Source organism: Leptonychotes weddellii, chromosome 11 (assembly GCF_054177405.1).
Source record: "Leptonychotes weddellii isolate Sample4059 chromosome 11, ASM5417740v2, whole genome shotgun sequence".
NCBI classification, from domain to species: Eukaryota; Metazoa; Chordata; class Mammalia; order Carnivora; family Phocidae; genus Leptonychotes; species Leptonychotes weddellii.
In genome coordinates this window covers 50,828,756-50,847,327 of record NC_138379.1, presented here as the reverse complement: position 1 = coordinate 50,847,327, position 18,572 = coordinate 50,828,756, and the positions used below count along the sequence as shown (strand labels likewise).

The following is an 18,572-nucleotide window of genomic DNA, read 5'->3' as shown; positions in this document are numbered from 1 at the left end:
TTTGTCTCCCTCTCTGGTTTCATCTTGTTTCATTTTTTCCTCTCTTCCCCTATGATCCTTTGCCTTGTTTCTCAAATTCCTCATATCAGTGAGATCATATAATTGTCTTTCTCTGATTGACTTATTTCACTTAGCATAATACACTCTAGTTCCATCCACATCATTGCAAATGGCAAGATTTCATTTTTTTGATGGCTGTAATATTCATTGTGTATATATATACCACATCTTCTTTACTCATTCATATGTTGATGGACATCTGGACTCTTTCCATAGTTTGGCTATTGAGGACATTGCTGCTATAAACATGGGGATGCAGGTGCCCCTTAGGATCACTACATTTGTATCTTTGGGGTAAATACCCAGTAGTGCAATTGCTGGGTTGTAGGGTAGCTCTATTTTCAACTTTTTGAGGAAACTCCAAGCTGTTTTCCAGAGAGGCTGCATCAGCTTTCATTCCCACCAACAGTTTAGGAGGGTTCCCCTTTCTCTGCATCCTCGCCAACATCTGTTCTTTCCTGACTTGTTAATTTAAGAGACACTCTGAGACTAGGAGATAAGACTTGAGAAAGGTGGGACAATGGAACTGTGACACCCCTCCCAAATGTGCAGAGTGTCCTTCTTAAACCCATCTTCAATAAAAAAATTGACCAAAAAAATCCAGGAAAAGGACAAGGAAACCTGTCTGCCTCAGCCAGCTGGGGCTCTGTGTGGGGAAAAATGTGTCCCTTGAGAATTTATAATCACAAACTTGCCTACACATCACTTTGCAGTTCAAATGTACACTATCAGCCTGATTTGGGAAGCCCCCAGTCAGGAAATTAACTAAAAGTTGTCCCATATTGCGAGTAATGTAGGATGCCGAGAAGAAACAAATATGTCTTTGACAGGACAAATGTCAAAAAGGACATAGTCAGACCATTCAGGATTCCCACAGATAAAAAATTACTGTCAACCTAGAACACCCAGAAAAATTAGAATTAATAAATGAGAACCTTTTCAAACAAGCAAAAATGGAGTTTATCAACAGATCTTCACTAAAGGAATTTGCAGGGATATCAACTAAAAAAAAAAAGAAAGAAAGAAAGAAAGAAATTGATCCACAATTGATCCAAATTGCAAGAAGGAGTGATAAGCAAGGAAATTGGTATACATGTGGGTAAATAAAAGCAAACACTGATTGTAAGGATTAAAAAACAAAGTATCTTAATTAAATAAGAAAGTAAGAAAATATCTATTTTTAAAGGAACTGAATTATTGGATAACAATAATGTGTAAGATGGAAGGGAAGTGTTGAGAGAAAAGTGTACTGAGGTAAAGATAAGAATTAATTTTAGACTTTAAGATTTTATTAGGATGAATTATATGAAATTCCTAAATCCAACTCTTTATCTATAAAATATTGTCAATCTCATGTGGTTCAACCTAATATATTACAATTTTAAAGATAACCACTAAGTGAATAGAAATAAAATGCACAGCTTCCAGAAGAAGAGACAAAAGTGGAATAAAACCTCAATACAAAAAAAAGTGGACAATAGATGATACCATTAATATAAAAATTTGAATATGAAGAACAATACAAAATATGGGTTGTGGATACAGATAGATATTTGAAAAGTATAAAGGAAATTCAGGATACTGATAAGGGTGGAGAGAAAGAGATCAAACTTCTAAGATTTTATTTTTAAAACTGGAATATGAGTACACAGGTCTATTATTCTTTATAATTTGCAATGAATTAAACTTCTTATGTTTAATAATAAAATTTTTAAAGCCACAAAAATTTTTTTAAAGCCATAAAGTTACAAAGACAAAAAACAAAACAAAACAAAAAAACCCAATATGTAGTGTTTTCCAATTTCTGTGGTGTAAAACACTCCCACCATGTTTAAGATACCAACGTGACATCATTGAATGCAGAGTTAATAAGAGATATACAGGGGCGCCTGGGTGGCTCAGTCGTTAAGTGTCTACTTTCAGCTCAGGTCATGATCCCGGGGTCCTGGGATAGAGCCCTGCATCAGGCTCCCTGCTTTGTGGGAAGCCTGCTTCTCCCCTCCCACTCCCTCTGCTTGTGTTCCCTCTCTCGCTGTGTCTCTCTCTGTCAAATAAATAAATAAAATCTTTAAAAAAAATAAGAGATGTACAGTAGCACATATATACTATTTTCACCATACAGATAACAATGGATGTAAATAATTTCAAAAGCATAGAATATAGTAAAATAATTAGGAATAATGAATTTTAAATATATTACCTGTGTCTTAAATGATTTATTTAAGTAAATTTATATAATTTAAAATATGTGTCTAAAAACTGGCTTACAAAATTCCTGAAAATTTAACAATCAATTCTCACAAGCCAGTGAAAGCCATGTCTAGCATACCACTGCATAAGTATGAATCCAAAACAGTTCTTTCTTTTTTTTTTTTTAAGGTTTTATTTATTTATTTGTCAGAGAGAGAGAGGGAGAGCACACAAGCAGGAGGAGCAGCAGGCAGAGGGAGAAGCAGGCTCCCCACTGAGCAGGGAGCCCAATGCGGGGCTCAATTCCAGGACACTGGGATCATGACCTGAGCCGAAGACAGACGCTTAACCAACTGAGCCACCCAGGCACCCCCAAAACAGTAATTTCTGAGTGATATCAGAGAAATTGTTGTGAAGAACCTCTGAAAATCCTCTTTGTCATAAAAGCAATGAGAATAATGGAAGAAGTGTAAAAATAAATTTACTCTGTTCTCTGGAAGTTAACAAAGGTTTCCAGTAATTCAGGGTGTGTTGATTAAAAAAAAAAAAAAAAAAGATCACTGAAAAGTGAGCTCTGTGCAATTTTAACTTCCCCTATTCTAATCTACTCCATCTCCAGTTCTGTGGTAGCCTTGAAAAGCAACAATCACAGTGAAAACTACCAGTCTGGAAGTCACGCAAGATGGAATAATGGATCAAAACTCCCTCAAACCTCCACTCCCAAAAAACTGTCATTATTTGACCTGTCTGATGGTTCTCTGGACAACCCAACTCATAGGCTGTCTTTATTTTATCTAACTTGGAGTTTGCCAGTGTAAATCTCTTCCCCCACCACCACACCCAAAGAAGTTTGTCCAAAACTATCAGAGACAAATGTTTAACAATGTGGTTGCCTGATGCATTGGACAATAGGGCAAACAAGAGGTCAACCAAAAAACTCAAAAGGGAAAACTGGGAAATAAGATGTCCATAGAGGGCTTTGAAAAGTTCTGATATGAACCTTGGTATTGAAATGGCAATACACTTCCAGGATTGTGCACATACTCAGGAATGACATGAGAAAGCCCTAAGTTCACCACTCTGGCTGACCTTGAGACTCTACATAAGTAAGAAATAGGCAGAATTTTAAACAGCCTGGCTGAGTGTTGACTACATACCCCAAATTGCATAGAGCCCCTCAGCAAACACTGGAACACTTACTGGTTGCAGGCATATAAAGACACCTCTGTCTAATCATTATTTCAGGAAATCATATTCAAAGAACTAAAGGAAAGTATGAGGACAATAGAGAATATCAATAAAGAGACAGAAATTATTTTTTAAAGGACAAAATAGAAATGCTGGAGTTGAAAAGTACAATAACCAAGTGAAAATTTCACTAACAGGCTCAATCACAGGTAAGAATCAGCAAAACTGAAAAATACATCAATTGAGATTATCCAATTTGAGAAAAAGGGAAAAAGAATGAAGAAAATGAACAAAGCCTCAGACACCTGAGGGACTACCATTTAACATTACAATATACTCATAATGGGTATCACAGGAGAGGAGACACAGAAGGGACAGAAAGGATATTTGAAGAATGGCTGAAAATTCCCCAAATTTGACAAAAAACAACACTGAACACATCCACAAAGTTCAATATATTACAAGTAGGATAAATTCAAAGTGATTCACGTGTAGACACATCACAGTGAAATCGTCAAAAGCAAAAGACAAAGAATTTTGAAAGTAGCAAGAGAGAAATGACTTGTCAAGTCCAAGGAACCTTTAACAGTTTGTTTCTCATTAGTAACCGATGAAGCCAAAAAAGTGGGATGACATATTCAAAGTGCTAAAAGAAAAGGACTTTTATTTTTATTTTATTTATTTATTTATTTATTTATTTATTTATTTATTTATTTATTTATTTGTCAGAGAGAGAGAAAGAGAGCACAAGCAGGGGGAGCAGCCGGCAGAGGGAGAAGCAGGCTCCCCACTGAGCAGGGAGCCCGATGCGGGACTTGATCCCAGGATCCTGGGATCATGACCTGAGCCAAAGGCAGATCCTTAACCAACTGAGCCACCCAGGCACCCCAGGAAGACTTTTAACCAAGAATTATGTATCAAGCAAAATTATCTTTCAAAACTGAAGGATCCACTTTCATCATTACAGCATGAAGAGCCCTATGACCTGCTCCAAAATGAAAATTATTAAAGGAAGCAAAGAAAAACTAAAAAAACCCACAAAAAACAAAAACAAAAACAAATTTTACACCCACCCCAATAAAAAAAAATTGGAAAAAAAGAAACCACTCAAAGCCTTTGGAAATTATCCTAAGAGCAAACAGCAAATGGAGAAACATCTCTTCAGGAAAATCTATAAATATTTGGTAGGAAAAGTGAGTATCTGTGGTTTTTCAGGAAGACTATTGCCTGACCCCTCCCCTCCCCCCGTGCTCCGGCCCCCCAGCTTAGTGAGGTGGAGACTCCAGTCCAGACTGCTGCAGCCAAGAACACAGAATTGTTTCCTGTCTCAGCTACCAGCTGGAAGGCTTTGTTCCTGGGAGAAACAGGACTTAAGTGTTTCTCATCCCGCCCCCAGCTGTCTGTTGCTGAGACTAAGTCCTAAGTGAATGTGGTCAGGAGGCAGGCGCTCTCTTCATTCACCCAACCTCTATCTTGGCCATGGCACAGTGAGAATACTGGAGGAAGTATAATACAAGGGAAATGCAAGTTCAAACCACAATGAGATAACATTTCACATCCCCCAAGATGATATATAATGAAAACAAAACAAAACAAAACAAACAATACTAAGTGTCAGTGAGGAGAGATTTAGAAAAATTGGAACCTTCATAATTCCTAAACTCTAAAATGTAAAATAGTGTGTTTGCTTTGGAAAACAATTTGGCAGTTCCTCAAAAGATTAAATCTGGAGTTGTCATATGACCAGCATTTCCAATCCTAGGTCTATACCTAAGAGAACTGAATGATTCTTTTCATAAGAAAAGTCTAGAATAAGCACATCTATAGCAAAGAAAGTAGATTAGGGGAGCCTGGGTGGCTCAGTTGGAAGAGCATGCAACTCTTGATCTCAGAGTTGTTTTGTTTTGTTTTTTTAAGATTTTATTTATTTATTTGAGAGAGAAGGAGAGACAGTGAGAGAGTACAAGCGGGGAGGAGAGGGAGAAGCTGGCTCCCTGCAGAGCAAGGAGCCCGATGCGGGGCTCGATCCCAGGACCCTGGGATCATGACCTGAGCCGAAGGCAGACACTTGACCGACTGAGCCACCCAGGTGCCCCTTGATCTCAGGTTTTTAGTTTGAGCCCCACACTGGGTGTAAAGATTACTTAAAAAAATAAAATCTTTAAAAAAGAAAAGTAGATTAGTAGTTGCAGGAGTTGAGGGGAGAGAAGAAAGGGAAGAAAGGGGAGTGAATGCTAATGGTTATGAGGTTTCCTTTTGAGGTGGTAAGTATATTCTGGAATTAGCACTGGTAAATATTGCACAAGTTTATGCCAATAAAAAGTCCATTGAATTGCATACTTTAAAAGGGTGAGTTAGGGGGCACGTGAGTGGCTCAGTTGGTTAAGCTCTGCCTTCGGCTCAGGTCATGATTCTGGAGTCCCAAGAGGAAGCTTGCATGGGGCTCCCTGCTCAGTGAGGAGTCTGCTTCTCCCTCTCCCTCCACCCCTCCCCTTGCTCCTGCTTGCTCTCTCTCTGGCTCACTCTCTCAAATAAATAAATAAAATCTTTGAAAAAAAAGAGTGAGTTTGTGGTATGTGCTTTATATTGAGAGAGAGAGAGGAATAACAGGAATAGTTACTTTCACTTGGTCATTATGGCTTAGGAGGTTGGAAATCACTTGGTCAGCCTTATGCAATGTCAACCAAACACTAATAGCTTACCTCAGTTCCTGTTTCTCTCCAATCCCAAGCCCGACTTCCCCCTGGCCACACTTTGCAATCCTTATAGGTTTTAGTAGAGCCTTGTACTTTCATTTGCCCCCATGATAGGGAAGCAATTTCAGGGGAGGACATAAGGAACTTAACTGAACTCTGAAATTAAAAGAAAAATATGTTAAATAAGTTATGCAGTAAGGTTGAAACAACTCCAAAAGACAGGAGCTATACTATATACAAAAATGTATTTTAAAATATAATACTATATACAAAATGCAGTAAACCCTAGTCCCTTATGAGTTAAGAAGCATCTTTGTCATTTATATGGTTGTGACTTCTTCTCTAGAGGTCTAAAAAGTAAAATGTTGAGTGCCTGGGTGGCTCAGTTGTTAAGCGTCTGCCTTCGGCTCAGGTCCTGATCCCAGGGTCCTGGGATCGAGCCTTGCATTGGGCTCCCTGCTCCACGGGAAGCCTGCTTCTCCCTCTCCCAATTCCTCTTGTGTTCCCTCTCTCGCTGTGTCTCTCTCTGTCAAATAAATAAATAAAATCTTTAAAAAAAATAAATAAAAAGTAAAATGCTAACTCTTGGGATCCTGAATCATTTGATACTAGATACTACATTACTTCTCAGACTGGATGGAATTCTTGATATTTTTTGAGAGATAAAATTAAAAGATTTACTTCAGCATAATGGAGTGAGGAGGTTGACACATCATTTCTCCAAAAAGCAAGTATAAAGCTGGATAAACCTTTCAGAATAATAACTTGATACTCTAGAAATAATAAAGGCATACTATAAACTGTGAAACACTTATTTATGAAAACCACTGAATTTCGGAGGACAGTAACATGGCTTGTTGTTCCTGCCTGGGATTACTGTCATGCCCTCAATCAGTTCAGTTGGCACAGAGATTCAACTTGGTTGAGGCAGGATATGAAAATCAACAACAGTCTTGTTGCTTTGGCCAGAGGAGGCTTGATTAATTTAGAGCATTATATATTAAATTGGTGATCTCAGTGGCAAGCAAATATGGATGGCAGGTGGCTCTGCTTCCTTGCTATCGTGGGCCTGTTTGGGGCAAGCAATGGATTTGCAGAGTAGGCAGGGATTTAACAGGAATTTCTCAGAGCTGACATAGCCATAGGGGCCTTGATGAGCTCTCCACATATCCGGAGTGGACCAAATGCTGTGAGTGTATGTATCAAAGACAAAAACCGAGGAGGCCTAAATCATGCAAACATTTTGGGCTTGTGGAGCCAACAGCACATGCAAAATTGAGAAGCAAGATGGCTCAAGAGGACTTAGAATAATGTAAAAGCCAGGCAAGAAATGAAAACAGTCTGAACATTGCATACTCCTCAGTGCACACATTGACCCACAAGTACAGAGTAAAAGTCTTACTGGCGTGAGGTATTTGAGCACAATCTTTCTTTGACTGAACACAAAGCTATATAGACACAGAGGAGACCCCTAGGAAACCAAGCTTAAAAAAAAAAAAAAGAATAAAAATTAAAGGGGTGCTTGGCTGGCTCAGTTGGAAGAGCATGTGACTCTTGATCTCGGGGTCATGGTCCAAGTCCCATGTTAGGTGTAGAGATTATAAATAAATAAATAAATAAATAAATAAATAAATAAATAAATAAATAAAAATAATAAATCTTAAAAAATGAATAAAATTTAAAAACGGATCCTAGTGGCCACACATTGCATGGGAGATAGAATTCACAGATTTAGTCTAGGCAAGTGATTAAGTACAAAGAATAACATGCGGGGGGTGAAATCAGAATCCAGACTTTAATATACTATCTAAAATATTCAGTTTTGACCAAAAAATTGTAAGACATGCAAAGAAACGGGGGCACCTGGGTGGCTCAGTCAGTTAAGTGTCTGCCTTCAGCTCAGGTCATGATCCCAGGGTCCTGGGATGGAGCCCCAAGTCAGGCTCCCTGCTCAGCAGGGAGTCTGCTTCTCCCTCTGCCCCTCTCCCTGCTCATACTCTCTCCCTCTCAAATTAATAAAGCCTTTAAACAAAAAGACATGCAAAGAAACAAAAAATATGAACCATACTCATCAACTGAAACTGTATCTGAGTGTTCCCATATGTTTGCTTTAGCAAAGATTTCAAAGAAATTATTATAAATATATTCAGGGAACTAAAGAAACCATATATAAAGAATTAAACAAAATTACGATGACAATAACTTACTCAACACAGAATTGCAATAAAGAGGAAGACTTTTCAAAAAAAGAATCATAGAAATTCTAGTATTTATAAGTAAAATAACTAAAAGGTTAATTGTAATAGTCAAGGTTCTACAGAGAAACAGAACCAGTAGATCATGCATATTATGAGATTTATTTCAAGGAAGTGTCTCATGTACTTGTGGGGAGCAGCCAGTCCAAAATGTCTAGGCAGGTTGGCAGGCTGCTAACTCTTGGGCAGAAGTTGTCATTGTAGTAACAATGTGTTAGTTCTTCTTCCTGAAGGAAACCTCAGTTTTGCTTTTAAGGTCTTTCAACTGATTGGTTGAGACGTACCAAGAATATCGAGGACAATCTCCTTTACTTAAAAGTCAACTGATTGTAGATGTTAACATCTACAAAACACCATCAAGTAACTCTTAGATTAGCATTTGATTGAATAACTGGGTACTGTAGCCTAGCTAAATTGACATTTAAAACTAACCATCACAGTCCACCCCTTGTCAATTTGGCACCTATATATATGTCCTTAAACCATATTTAATCTCCAAATAAACATATTAGCAAAGTGATACTTCTGCCTATCATTAATAACTACTAATCCGGGCGCCTGGGTGGCTCAGTTGGTTAAGCGACTGCCTTCGGCTCAGGTCATGATCCTGGAGTCCCTGGATTGAGTCCCGCATCGGGCTCCCTGCTCGGCAGGGAGTCTGCTTCTCCCTCTGGCCCTCCCCCCTCTCATGTGCTCTCTCTCATTCTCTCTCTCTCAAATAAATAAATAAAATCTTTAAAAAAAAATAACTACTAATTCATTTTTGCAGCTTCAAATACTGAATATCCATTTTTAAAATACATAGCAAAGTACATAAACACATTGTTTTAGGTGCTATGGGAGGAAGATACAAATTTATAAGACATGATTCCTGTTCTTAGGAACTAATATTACCCTAGGGGAGAGAAGACAAATAACTATAATTTTTTAAGGTAATTTTTTTTTAATATGAAGTAACTTTTGAAAAGTGGTGTAAGGGAAGTATAATGAGTTGTTAATGAGTGTTGAGAAAGACTTCTGTGTTAGTCTTCTAAAGCTTCCATAACACAATATGGCAGACTGAATGGCTTAAAAAACAGAAATTGATTTTCTCACAGTCTGGAGGCTGGAAGTCCAAGATCAAGAGAGGTGCCTCTCTTCCTGCTTGCAGATGGATTCCTCCTTGCTTTTTTTCTTTTTCTTTGTCCCCACATGGCCTTTTCTCTGTGCATTAGCACTCTTGGTGTCTTTCTTGGTCTTTTGGGGAGGGGGTGGGGGGGTTCAAATTCCTAATTCAATCTTTTTACTAGTTATAATTCCATTCAGATTTTCTTGAGTTTCAATAGTTTCTGTTCTAGGAATTTGTTCACTTCCTTTAGATTATCTGATTTGTAGGCATACAGTTATTTACAATGTTCCTTTATAATCCTTTTTAAAATTACTATGGATAGTGATGTCCCCTTGTTCATTTCAGATTTTAGTTTCTTGACTTTTCTATTTTCATCTTGGCCAGTCTAGCTAAAGATGTGTGAATTTTGTGGTTATTTTCAAAGAATCAACTTTTGGATTTGTTGCTTTTCTCTATTTTTCTATTCTCTATTTCATTAATATCTATACTTATCTTTATTATTTCCTTCCTTCTATTCATTTTGTGTTTAGTTTGCTTTTTTCCAGTTTTTTAAAAAAAGATTTTATTTATTTATTTGAGAGAGAGAGAGAGAGATAGCAAGAGAGAGAGAGCATGAGCAGGGGGGAGAGGGAGAAGTGGGCTCCCTGCTCAATGTGGGGCTCAATCACAGGACCCTGAGATTATGACCTGAGCTGAAGGCAGACGCTTAACCGACTGAGCCACCCAGGTGCACCATTTTTTTTCAGTTTTTTAAAGATGGAAAGTTAGGCTTTTTAAATACAAGTCATCTTTTTTAATACAAGTATTTACATACAGCTGCATATTTCTTTTAAGGAGTGCTTTAGGTGCATCCCCTAAGTTTTGATATCTTATGTTTTCATTTTTATCTATCTAAAAGTATTTTCTAATTTTCCTTGAGATTTCTTCTTTGAACCATTATTTCAGTGTCTGTCACTTAATATCTGCATATAAATGAGTTTTCCAAATTTTCTTGTTTTTGATTCTGGTCTAACTCCATGTTTGGAAAACATATTTGGCATAATTTGAACACTTTTAAATTTGTTGAGACTTCTTTTTTATGCCTTAGCACATGGTTTACCTTGGAGAATTTTCCATGTGCACTTGAGAAAAATGTGTATTCACTATGTTTGTGCAGTGTCCATAGGTGTCTGTTAGGTCTAGCTATTCTTTTTTTTTTAAGATTTTATTATTTCTTTGACAGAGAGAGACACAGCAAAAGAGGGAACACAAGCAGGGGGAGTGGGAGAGGGAGAAGCAGGCTTCCCGCGGAGCAGGGAGCCTGATGCGGGGCTCGATCCCAGGACCCAGGGACCATGACCTGAGCTGAAGGCAGACACTTAACCAACTGAGCCACCCAGGCGCCCCTAGGTCTAGCTATTTTATAGTATTTTCAAGCCTATTTTTTTGTTGACATTCTTCCTAGTTTTCCTAGATGACCATTATTGAAAGTGGAGTATTGAAGTCTCCAAGCAGTATTGCTGAATTCTCTATTTCTCCTTTCAATTCTATCAGTTTTTTCTTCATGTATATTAGAGCTCTTGAGGCATTGACTCCTTGTGTGTATGTTTTTTTTTTTTAAAGATTTTATTTATTCATTTGAGAGAGAGAGATAGTGAGAGAGCACAAGCGGGGAGGAGAGGGAGAAGCAGGCTCCCCATGTGGGGCTCGATCCCAGGACCCTGACGTCATGACCGGAGCCAAGCCGAAGGCAGCCGCTTAACCGACTGAGCCACCCAGGCACCCCCTCCTTGTGGTTTTGATAAACCTTTAGCTTTAGGAATGAAGCACTGACCTTTGTATCTCTAGCTGTAGGAGCGAAGCACTGACCTAGGCTAATGCATTGAGTACATCAATTACTTTCACTTTCTACACTGGTCACACTGGCTGAATGGTTGGATATGTGAGCTGAGATGTGCCAATCAGTGTCAGTTTGGGGACTTTTTGGGGGAAATTCTGAGATACTGAGGCTGGGATGAATAGAATATAGAAGGGTACCTTAAAACTGCCAGTACCAAAAGGGAAATCAGTCTGAAAATTCAGCCCACGCAGAGGAAGGCAACACAGAGAGACATACTAAGAGTGTTACCACCTGAACAGACCATACCTCAAGCATGAGCTACCACCGGTCTTTTCAATTATTTAAGGTAATAAATTTCCTTTATTGTTTAAGCCTATTTGTCTTTTACTTGCAACTTAAAAGATTTTGACACAACTTATCTTAATGATTCACCAGATATCCAAATGTCTTTTTTTAAAAAAGGTTTTATTTATTTATTTGAGAGAGAGAGCGCACGAGAGAGCGAGTACGAGGGGAGGGTATGGGAAGGGCAGAAGGAGAGGGAGAAGCAGGCCTCCCCGCCGAGCAGGGAGCCCAACACAGGGCTGGATCCCAGGACTCCAGGATCATGAACTGAGCCAAAGGCAGACGCTTAACTGACTGAGTCACCCAGGCGCCCCCCAAATGTCATCTTAATAGTATTGAAGAAATACTTTTGCAATCTAGTTCTGCTCGGCACTAGGAGAACTGATGGGTCACACATACCATAAAATTTTACTGAATGAAAAATATACAATAACTACTGTAGTCATGCTTAGATTTCATCTAGGAGTATGGAGTTAAAACAGAAATTTTACCTAATAATATCTGTTTCCTTTGTCATAATTAAGTGATAAAGATTTGACTTGTTCATTCATCCAGACATTCATTCATTCATTTTCCTCCACATGTAAAGCTAAGGGAATGTGTTTCAAACTCTTTGTCTAAACCACAGCAACAAATACATTTTATATTATAACACACACACCTGCAAACATACATATTTCGTATCTATTTCCTGCAATATACTTATCATACTTATCCTTATTTTATGTGATACACTATTTTCTGTTCTTTTTTTTTTTTTAGCACCCCCCTCTTTTTAGTACTGTTCTATTTTTACTTTTTAATTTTTTTTAATTTTTTTTTTTAAAGATTTTATTTATTTATTTGAGAGAGAGAATGAGATAGAGAGAGCATGAGAGAGGGGAGGGTCAGAGGGAGAAGCAGACTCCCTGCTGGCAGGGAGCCCGATGCGGGACTCGATCCAGGGACTCCAGGATCATGACCTGAGCCGAAGGCAGTCGCTTAACCAACTGAGCCACCCAGGTGCCCTTTACTTTTTCATTTTTAATATAATTTTGGTCTTGATCCACCAAATTGATTTTAAAACCAACTAATGGGTCATGACCCATAGTTTAAAAAACATTACTGTAGGCTAAGGCTATATTCAAAATAAATAATGAGGGAAGCATGTGCACTGGCTACATCGAAATGGGAGTGGGATGCTGGAATAGGGTCTGCTGTTTGTGTATTGAATGTTCAGTTGCTGGGAGTTGTTAGAAAGTAAGTTGGGTAGCCAGTGTGCCAGGGATTACTTAGGAGGCTCACTCAGGGCAGGGGTTCTTCTGCAATTAGCATGTAAGTACAGTATCTTAATATCTTAACAGCCAGTATAACCTTTCTAGTCCACATTAGTGAATATTAGTCTTTGCTGCACAAGATACCAAATTGCATAATGTGATCCCTGCCCTCAATTATCTAATAGTAAAGTTAAAACAGGTAGACACATAGCAACAATATGAGGTATAATACATTTTAATATCAGTAGTTTCCTACATAAATTTTTTTAGTAAAAATCTTTATTCCACCAGAGAAATTAGTCTCCGCCATTCTTTTAAGAGAAAAGAATAGACTAATGCATAACTCTTTAAAAAAAGATGGTAAGACACTTCTAAAAGTGCTTTCTTCAGTGAGTAGAACTCTGCAGCAACACAGAATTTGATTATCCTTAGGAAAAGAAAAAGGCTGGTTTAAATCTTGTTTATATTACAACTTGTCTTTCTTTCTGTACATTTTCTTATTAAACTATCTTGAAGGACACAGATTCCTATTTCTGTTGACACTTAATAGCTTTTTCTCTACATCTAACATATATACACACACACATCACATGTATTAACTCTTTAAAAAGTGAACTCTAGGGGCGCCTGGGTGGCTCAGCTGGCTGAGTGTCTTGACTTTGGATTTCTGCTCAGGTCAAGATCTGAGGGTCCTGAGATGGAGCTCCAAGTTGCTGGGCTTCCTGCTCAGCGGGGAGTCTGCTTCTCTCCTTTTCTCTCTCCCTCTGCCCCTCCCCCTGTGCGCACATGTGCTCTTTCTCTCTCAAATAATAAATCTGAAAAAAAAAAGTGAACTTTAAACAAACCGATGTAAATTTACTCATGACTGGTAATTCCCCAAATTGGCTCCACAACTAAATCCAATTCACCTCAATATACATTTACCAGGCTTACAGTGTCTGTTAAAAAATATGTGTAACAAATGCAAAGATAGTATCTTGTGGAGACAGAAATATGTATTAGTTATTCTGTTGTAAGGCAGAATTATCAATGCAATTTGGGATAATTGAGGGATAAGCCATTAAATTTTAAAATCGAAGCACAGTTACATTCTGCTAATTGCACAGATATTGTTTAGAATTTAAGGAGTTTTGATAAATGGGGGCACATGGGTGGCTCAGGCAGTTAAGAGTCTGCCTTCAGCTCAGGTGGTGATCCCAGGGTCCTGGGATAGAGCCCCATAGCAGGCTCCCTGCTTCTCCCTCTCCCTCTGCCTGCCCCTCCCCCTGCTTGTTCTCTCTCTCTCTCTCTCTAATAAACAAATCTTAAAAAAAAAAAGGCTTTTGACAAATGTATAAACTTGCCAATCAAGATACAGAAAGTATCCAGAAAGTTGCCTTGTGTAACTTTCTAGTCACTCTTTCAAAGCTCAAATGAAACCACTAATTTGACTTCTATTCCCCTAGATTAGACCATCATATTGCTGGAATTGTATAGTACCTATTTTTTGTGTCTGTCTTCTTTCACTCAACAGGCTTTGAGATTCACTCACGTTGTAGTATCAAGTGTATATTAGTATGAATAGTAGTCTGTTGCAAGAATCAATCACAATTTATTCATCCATTCTTCTGTTGATGAACATTTGTGTTGTTTTAGACTTTTTGGTATTTTGAATAAACTAGCCATTAATTTTGAATGAACAAGTTTTCTTTTTTCCCTAATAGGATGTGAAATATGAACCATCTTAAGAAATCGCTTATTCATAAACAAAGTTAGACTGAGTGTAGATAATTTAATGCTTGTTTGAAGGCAACTTCATGGCAGTAGCAATAAATTAATTACAGATTTTTTTTAAGGCTACTCTATCTTTATATTCTAGTCTGATGTATATAACTCAGTCACTTAACTGCATCAACTGGGATTAGACTCTTATAACCCACAACTTCTCTGGGTCCAGAAAGGCAAAAAGAGATGGTATAATTATAAGTGTGTGTTTCTTTTCTTTTCAAGAACAGACTTAGTGGGGTATGATCTAAATCTTTTATTTATTTGTTTGTTTGACAGAGACACATCGAGAGAGGGAGCACAAGCAGGTGGAGGGGCAGAGGGAGAAGCAGGCTTCCTGCTGAGCAGGGAGCCCGATGTGGGGCTTGATCCCAGGATCCTGGGATCACGACCTGTGCCGAAAGCAGACTCTTAACAACTGAGCCATCCAGGCGCTCTGAAGGTATGATCTAAATCTTGTAGTAAAACATTTCTTATCTTTTGGGTGGATATAACTTTCTGATACCCAAGAACTTTGTTCCCATGCCAATCTGGATTAGAAAAGGGAGAAACTCTAACCTTATTTATCAGTCTTTCTTTGAATAACAGTGTGAGGATTGAGAAAAGTATAGTATAAGGCTTTCTTTTAGTATATTATTTTACAACCGATGAAAGAGTAGGAGGTGAGGAACTCGAATAGCTGAAAGTGAAGACCTAGAAAGGAAGGGCACCTGGGTGGCTCAGTTGGTTAAGGGACTGCCTTCGGCTCAGGTCATGATCCTGGGGTCCTGGGATTGAGTCCTGCATCGGGCTCCCCCCGCTGTAAGGGAGCCTGCTTCTCCCTCTCCGCTGCTCCCCCTGCTTGTACTCTCTCTCTCTCTCTGTCAAATAAATAAATAAAATCTTAAAAAAACAAAACAAAACAGAAAACCTAGAAGGGAAGGGCTGGAGGTAAGGGTTACAAAATGATGTAATTAAAACTTCATTACGTTGGAAGTTCTATCAAAGTTCCTTCACAAGTTCTTTTCTCTGCTTCACAAAGATGTAATTTTATTTAATGTTGTGTATCTGCCCTTTATTTAAGGTCAATTAAATAACGACCTTATTAAGTTTTTTTGTATCTTTCTGCAAAACTCTTGTTAAGAATGTGTTCTGGGTCAGATTTTTCTTAAACTGGGGTCTTCAGTTTCCCAGGTCTAGAGCTACATACTTGGCAGTTTGAGAGTTCTACTGATGTTTTAATTTAGACTTGTGTTTAAGCAGTGTTGCTTAAAACAGTATTTTACTACACGTTAAATAAAACTTCTCTTTTGCTATGATAACTCACAACCACAGACATTTTCCCAAAGTTAGACTATACTTTCTTTTTTGTTTTTTTACTTTTTTTGTTGTGGGAAAATATATATAAAATAAAATTTACTTTTTCTTCAAAGATTTTATTTATTTGTGAGAGAGAAAGAGACAGAGAGAGCACAAGCAGGGGGGAGCGGCAGGCAGAGGAAGAAGCAGGATCCCTGCTGAGCAAGGAGCCAGATGCGGAACTCGATCCCAGGACCCCAGGATCACGACCTGAGCTGAAGGCAGACGCTTAACGGACTGAGCCACCCAGGCATCCCTATAATTTACTCTTTTAACCATTTTTAAGTTCAGTGGCATGAAGTACATTCACATTGTTCTGTTGACTTTAATTTCTCATAGTAGTATTTCTTAAAGTGGAATTTTCAAGAGTATTTAAGAAATTTCAAAAAAAAAAAACTTTTTTTTCCTTTAAAAAGAGTTTGTGGGGTGCCTGTGTGGCTCAGTCAGTTAAGTGCCTGCCTTTGGCTCAGGTCATGATCTCCGGGTCCTGGGATTGAGTCCCTTGTCTGGCTCCCTGCTCAGCAGGGAATCTGCTTCTCCCTCTCCTTCTGCCACTCTCCCTGCTTGTGCTCTCTCTCTCTCTGTCAAATATATAAAATCTTTAAAAAAAAATAAAAAGTTTGTATATTACTCAGGATTAGGAGTCAGTATTCTAGGTTATAAATTCCACTTACAATATAGATCTTTTTCTCTCTTTTTTTTTTCATTTCTATTTTGAGAGAGAGAGAGAGAAAGCACGCACGCCTGAGCGGGGAGGGGCAGAGGGAGAAGGAGCAAGAGAATCTTTTTTTTTTTTTTTTAAGATTTTATTTATTTATTTGAGACAGAGAGAATGAGAGAGAGAGAGCACATGAGACGGGGGACGGTCAGAGGGAGAAGCAGGGAGCCCGATGCGGGACTCGATCCAGGGACTCCAGGATCATGACCTGAGCCGAAAGCAGTCGCTTAACCAACTGAGCCACCCAGGTGCCCGGAGCAAGAGAATCTTAAGCAGGCTCCAGGCTCAGTGCTGTGCCCAAAGTGGGGCTTGATTCCAACGACCCTGAAATCAAGAGTTGGAGGCTTAACCGACTGAGCCACCCAGGCACCCCTAGTTGTTTTTCTCTTTTGATAAAAATGAATATTTTTTCTTTAGCTAGTGAGAATGATATAGACCATTGTTTTTTTTCCTAGAAATACAGAACAAAATTCATTAATTGTAAGCATTTTCTCTGTTCCCAATATAATTATTTGCCTATACTGTATATTTTACCTTCTTTTAACCATAAATTTTCTTTTCTTTCTTTTTTTTTAAGATTTTATTCATTTATTTGACAGAAAGACACAGCGAGAGAGGGAACACAAGCAGGGGATTGGGAGAGGGAGAAGTAGGCTTCCCGCTGAGCAGGGAGCCCAATGTGGGACTCCATCCCAGGATCCCTGGGATCATGACCTGAGCCCACAGCCGACGCTTAACAACTAAGCCACCCAGGTGCCCCATAACCATAAATTTTCTGATTTTACATGGTTTATATGTTTCAAATTCTTTTTAAGTAGGTGCTATGTAAGTTTTAACTTCTTTTTTTTTAAAGATTTTATTTATTTATTTGACAGAGAGAGACACAGCGAGAGAGGGAACACAAGCAGAGGGAGTGAGAGAGAGAAGCAGGCTTCCCGCTGAGCAGGGAGCCCGATGTGGGGCTCGATCCCAGGACCCCGAGATCATGACCTGAGCCGAAGGCAGATGCTTAACGATTGAGCCACCCAGGTGCCCCAGTTTTAACATTGTTTAAAAGATTTTATTTATTTGACAGAGAGAGGGAGAGAGAGAGAGAGAGAGCACAAGTAGGGGGAGGAGCAGAGGGAAGCAGACTCCCCTTAAGGAGGGAGCCAGGTGAGGGGGCTCGATTCCAGGACCCCGAGATCATGACCCGAGCGGAAGGCAGGCACTTAACCAACTGAAACACCAAGGTGCCCCTTAACATTTTTTTACTTTTTTTTTCTCTTAAGTAGGCTTCAAGCCCAGCATGGAGCGCAATGCCAGGCTTGAACTCAGGACCCTGAGATCAAGACTTGAGCTGGTATCGAGTTGGATGCTTAACTGACTGACCCACCCAGACACCCCGGTACTATGTAAGTTTAAAATGCATGCTGAAAATTCTAGCTCAAAGTAGTAGACAATATAAATTATATGTGAATTCAATCTAAATTTTAGAAATTCCTTTATTCAGTAATAGCAACTAACGTTTTAAAAATAGTTACAATGAATGTGCCTGGACATTGTGCTAATCAATTTACTGTAAATAGCTAGTAAAACCCTATGATATAAGTAGTTATCACCCCCACTTCACAGAGGTTCAAAGAAATGAAGACTCTTCTGCAATGACCTGAAGCACTTTTGTTAGGACCCAAGTATGGCTGACTTACAAAGCTCAGGCTTCTAACCATAATGCACCTTGCATCCCAAGTTGCACATTCTACTTTGCATGATTGATGGTTTTCTGAGATTCTTTGTGGCAGAATGCTCACTGCTGCCCCCAACGAAGCCAAACCCTGTTTTCTAACAATTGTTTT

The 18,572-nt window shown here is 38.7% G+C and overlaps 1 protein-coding gene across 1 annotated transcript in view; it reads right to left on the bottom strand.

Annotated features, from left to right (window-relative positions):
- Nucleotides 1-18,572, bottom strand: part of AAMDC (adipogenesis associated Mth938 domain containing) — a 38,922-nt gene that overhangs the window by 19,684 nt on the left and 666 nt on the right. Inside the window, exon 2 of the mRNA XM_081798901.1 lies at nucleotides 6,141-6,290. Within this exon, the coding sequence (XP_081655027.1) occupies nucleotides 6,141-6,272 (132 nt within the window). The 5' untranslated portion in view covers nucleotides 6,273-6,290. The remainder of the gene's footprint in view (nucleotides 1-6,140; nucleotides 6,291-18,572) is intronic.